The sequence below is a fragment of the Camelina sativa genome, chromosome 13 (assembly GCF_000633955.1).
Source record: "Camelina sativa cultivar DH55 chromosome 13, Cs, whole genome shotgun sequence".
NCBI classification, from domain to species: domain Eukaryota; kingdom Viridiplantae; phylum Streptophyta; class Magnoliopsida; order Brassicales; family Brassicaceae; genus Camelina; species Camelina sativa.
This window is the reverse complement of record NC_025697.1, coordinates 18539462-18544643: the sequence shown is the minus strand read 5'-3', so window position 1 is coordinate 18544643 and position 5182 is coordinate 18539462. Positions and strand designations below refer to the sequence as shown.

The 5182-nt window shown below is 39.1% G+C and overlaps 1 protein-coding gene across 3 annotated transcripts in view; it reads right to left on the bottom strand.

The window, feature by feature from the left end:
* The window catches only part of LOC104737075, a 5170-nt gene extending 560 nt beyond the window's left edge, over positions 1 to 4610 (bottom strand). Inside the window, exons 1-5 of one of the 3 annotated variants that reach the window (XM_010457172.2) lie at positions 4213 to 4598; positions 3090 to 3528; positions 2386 to 2999; positions 1762 to 2053; positions 968 to 1461 (exon numbers count right to left, since the gene is read on the bottom strand). In XM_010457172.2, the coding sequence (XP_010455474.1) occupies positions 1224 to 1461; positions 1762 to 2053; positions 2386 to 2999; positions 3090 to 3528; positions 4213 to 4462 (1833 nt within the window). In that variant the 5' untranslated portion in view covers positions 4463 to 4598 and the 3' untranslated portion in view covers positions 968 to 1223. Of the gene's footprint in view, positions 1 to 967; positions 1462 to 1760; positions 2054 to 2385; positions 3000 to 3089; positions 3529 to 3773 lie in introns of those variants that run through there. The other 2 variants (XM_019235050.1, XM_010457173.2) reach the window with 2 other exon arrangements.

The following is a 5182-nucleotide window of genomic DNA, read 5'->3' as shown; positions in this document are numbered from 1 at the left end:
CTGATGAGGGGTCGAGTAATAAAATAGAATGCGTCTAAAATCTTTACACTTTTTAGCCACAATACCTAATGTTTAGGAACCAAAGTAGAAGGTGGACTTACGTATTGCTCGGGCTTTCATAAGATCAAACTTAAACGCCTATAAAGAGATTGCACCTAGACTTTTATTAGAAGTCTACTACTTAGATGAAACTTTATGTGCAAATCCTAATTTAAAGGGACAATTATTTGGAATTTGTTAGAAAGTCGTACTCACTCTGTTCCTAATTAATCTATTTTTTAGACCTTTTACACATATTAAAAAAGTATTTTAAATGCATTACTCTTTTGTGTTTTAATATTTTCTATAACTCTATCTAAACCAATAACATATGATACTCCTTTGTCTCTGATAAATTGATGTTTTGTAATTTTTTTTTGTCCCACAAATATTGATTTTCTATAATTTTGAATTAACTAAAGTTAATATTTTGTAAATTTCAAGAAATAATCATTTAAATTTCTAAACTATTATTGGTCTTCAATTAAACAATATATATTTAGTGAGAGAAAATAATTTATTTAAAATCAATAATCATTGTTTTTTTAAAATGTGTAAAATCTTCTAAACATCAATCTTTCGGGGACAAACTGAATAGTTATTTTTCTTAAAATTTACAATTCATCTTCGATAACTATTAAAAAAGTGCATAGATAACTTTATCTAAACCAATGCATGGTAATTGGTGATTGTGATTGTGATTGGTAATTTACTATGCATAGTAATTACCATGCATTGGTTTTTGGATATAAAAGCTTGTTTGATGTATGTGGGCTTTGGACCTTTCGGTGAAGCGTCCTGATCTAATTACGGTATTAAGTTTCAATTGGCATGGATGACAAATCAAATTTGGACAAGTGAAAAGGAAAAGACTTGCAAGTATAATATAAGTTTGCACAAACATTCATGTAAAAATATAATTATCAAATAACAAAAAGTGATTGAATTAAAGAAATTCTCAAACTTGAACAAACAGGCTCACCACCACCTTGGCAGTAGAGTATTTCACCAAACTCAAATAATAAACACTATACATGAAATTAATTCATCAACCTCAGATTTATGATACAGAAAGCAAAAAAAAAAGATCAGATAAAAAAATAACAATTATAATAAAATATAATATTGAATATATATGTGGATTGATTTATTATTATATATGAATTATTACTCTCTTTTTTTTCTCAGAACTTGAAACCGAGGCTGGGCCATTTCTTAGCAGAAGACTCTTTCTTGGCAGGTCTTGCGTTTGGATCAATCAGATTCTGGAGAGACTTGGCTTTGTAGTTTCGTGACCGCCCAGCTTCCTTCAAAAGCTCGGCCAAACGCTTCTTCTCATCCTCGAAATCCGGATTCGCAGTCCCGAGCTTCTCCTCTCTCAGCTTCAGAACCTGCTCTAATATCTCAATCGCATCCTCTATTCTGCAAATTACATAACCATCAAAGGATGTCTAATCTAGTTTAACCAAATCAAATGCAACTGTATAAAGTCAGATACTGTTTTCTAATTTTATATCCGTAAGAACCATAGCCATAATAGAAATGCAAATCAATTGATGAAAAAACCTAGTTAGGCACTCCTAGTTTTCATATCGTATCGACCGGTTATATATTCCAGTTTAGGTAAGTTCACACATTTTGACCCAAACCAGTTATGATTATGGTTTTGGTAAACCAGCAGATCATCAATGCTATCTCAGATAGATTTCAATAATAAATTACCTTCCCATGGCGTCATAGGTAGCAGCCAGATTGCTGTAAACACCGAGCGTGTCCTGATCGCAAGGTCCACGTTCTAGTTCAAGAATTCCTCTTGCTTCTTCAAACAGCTCACCAGCCTCATCAATCTTGAAAAGCTGAACGCAGGCAAGTCCCATCTGGTTTAATACAACTCCGAAGAAGGCAGATTTCTCACCCGCTGCCCGTAGCTTCGTCACAGCGCTCTCAAACGCGTTTCTTGCATCCTCGTACCTCCCCAACGTGTAATACATAACTCCCATCCGTGCCTCTAACCCTGCAAGAATTTTACATACAAAGCCAAACTAATGTAAAGAAAGGTTGGAGTGAAGATGAAAATCTAATGCTCATATTGCTAAACACTCCCATCTAAATTCCGTTTTCTTGTCTGAATACAATCTACATTCCAAATACAACAGCTTCGATAAGCATTTAGATCCATTATACCTATGATTCTTCAACAATAACCTTACTCTTCAGTAAGCCTAAAACAAGTGGATCACTACTTATATGCTTGACAACACAAAGATCACTACTTAACATTCAATTTCAGACAGATGTGCATAGCAATCCAGCATAAAGAACATTCACTAATTTGATAAAACTTACCTGCAATGGCGCTCTGTTGTCCTGGTTTATCCTCGAGCAACTTCATCGACTTCTGAAGTAGTTTCAACGCTTCTTCAGGTTCATCCACAGACTCATAAATCGCAGAAATCTCAGTTAATCCACCAGCAATCTCCTCCACAGTTGTCCCAGGCACAGGCTTGTTGTATATCCTCAAAGCATTCTCACAGTATGACTTAGACTCCCGGAGTTTCCCTGTCCTATGGTAAAGCTCAGCCAACCTAACAAACACTGATGCAACCGTCGGATGACTCTCTCCTTTAGACGACTTGAACACAGTGAGAGCCTTCTGATACGAGAACACAGCTTCATCAAACCGACACAGCGACATGTAAATATTCCCAATACTAACATCAATCGACGCAACCTCAGATTCTTGCCCACTCGCAATCATAGCCATACTAGCAAGAACAAGATGCTCTAGCGCGTTTTCGTAATCCCCTTTAGCCTCATAGATAATTGCCATCAGTCTCCTATCAGCTGCCTCCTCCAGTGAGGCTGGTTCACTATGAGCTCGGTGGATTTCTAGAGTCTTCTTGCATAGCTCTTCAGCTTTATTGAACTGCATTGCTTGAACATAAGCTTCTGCCAAGTACCTGAAACAGTTATTGAAATCTATAAAACTTAGATCTAACTCAAAAAATAGAAACTTTTAAGTAACCAGTAAATGCTTTTTAATTAAGAACCTGCAAGTTTCTCCAACTCGTGGATCCGTATCGCCCAGAGTCTGGATCTGGATCTTGAGACCTTCTTCATAACAAGCAATAGATCTATCGATCTGACCAAGCATAGAGAACGTATCACCAAGCTGCATATGACCAGAGAAGGCAGCGAGAGAGTGGTCAGGGCCACGAGTTGGATCAGGGACTTGAATAGCTCGCTCAAGTGGTGGTACAGCTTCATCGAACCGACCGAGACTACAGTAAATAGCAGCGAGAACGTGAAGACTCATGGCTAGGTCAAGAACAGGTCCACCATCGCTACCGCCGGGGATAGGCGGAGCAACGGCGGCGCAACATCTCTCAAACGATTTGGTTGCTCGGATCGCGTAGTCCAACGCTTTGTTAGGACCTTCGCCTGAAGCAATGGCGTCGCGAGCTAATTTGAGAAGGAAAGGACCGAGATCTGGATTGTCTAGANTAATTGCCATCAGTCTCCTATCAGCTGCCTCCTCCAGTGAGGCTGGTTCACTATGAGCTCGGTGGATTTCTAGAGTCTTCTTGCATAGCTCTTCAGCTTTATTGAACTGCATTGCTTGAACATAAGCTTCTGCCAAGTACCTGAAACAGTTATTGAAATCTATAAAACTTAGATCTAACTCAAAAAATAGAAACTTTTAAGTAACCAGTAAATGCTTTTTAATTAAGAACCTGCAAGTTTCTCCAACTCGTGGATCCGTATCGCCCAGAGTCTGGATCTGGATCTTGAGACCTTCTTCATAACAAGCAATAGATCTATCGATCTGACCAAGCATAGAGAACGTATCACCAAGCTGCATATGACCAGAGAAGGCAGCGAGAGAGTGGTCAGGGCCACGAGTTGGATCAGGGACTTGAATAGCTCGCTCAAGTGGTGGTACAGCTTCATCGAACCGACCGAGACTACAGTAAATAGCAGCGAGAACGTGAAGACTCATGGCTAGGTCAAGAACAGGTCCACCATCGCTACCGCCGGGGATAGGCGGAGCAACGGCGGCGCAACATCTCTCAAACGATTTGGTTGCTCGGATCGCGTAGTCCAACGCTTTGTTAGGACCTTCGCCTGAAGCAATGGCGTCGCGAGCTAATTTGAGAAGGAAAGGACCGAGATCTGGATTGTCTAGAGATGGATCGTCGACGTCGACTACGGCTGCTGCGGCGGAGGAGGATAGGTTTGGGGAATCTTTTTTGCCGCTGGATCTGCCTGGTGATGGTTTGGATCGAGATGATGTAGAGGAAGGGGTCTTCTTCATCGGAGTTCGCGGCGGGTTTGAGAGAGGTTGCGTGTCTGGCACGGACACACGTAGCGGTGGCGCGTCGGCTGGCGTTTTGACTGAGACGAGACCTGGCATTGCTGGCATGAATGTGTGTGTGAGAGAGAGAAGATAGAGAGGAAGAGAGAGTAATGGCGGATTTCGTTTTGGATCGAATTGAGATCTCTTCCAAGTGGGGAAGGAGACGACGAGTCAGTCAGTGAAAGAGGTAAGGGCAGTTTCGTAATAATGGTTTTGATTGGAGGATATAACGGTCATATATGCTGTTGGAAAATAAATACTGGTAATACTATTTTTATTATTTTCCTTAATCAAAAACAAATAATAGATTTTTGTACTTAATGAAGACAAGTCTTTTATAATGGTCTGAAAAGCATCATCGGCTTGGTCAGCCTTTACTTAACGTTGGATACCCACAGTCAGAAGACCGAATTCAGATATAGATGGTAAAGGAAGATCAAGTTACTCAGCTTGACCTACTTGACTCAGCGGTTAGAGTATGACTGGGGTTGAAGTGGACCGCTGCAAATCAATTTTATTTGTATACAAAAATAGTATGTAGATCGTCTATAGCGGTTTTCTTTATGTATTTTTTGAACTGTATCAATGCGGACTAAACTTATAAATAATAAATAGAAAGTGTTTTAATCCACTGATGAATTTATCCGTTATGACCGTTGTAACCATTCACACAATATTTTGTAAGTTCGGCAATCACAATTTGACAAACATAACAAATTAATAAATATATTGATCAATAAAAATAGTAAATTTAACATATTGAGTTTTGATGTCTTAAAAATAAAT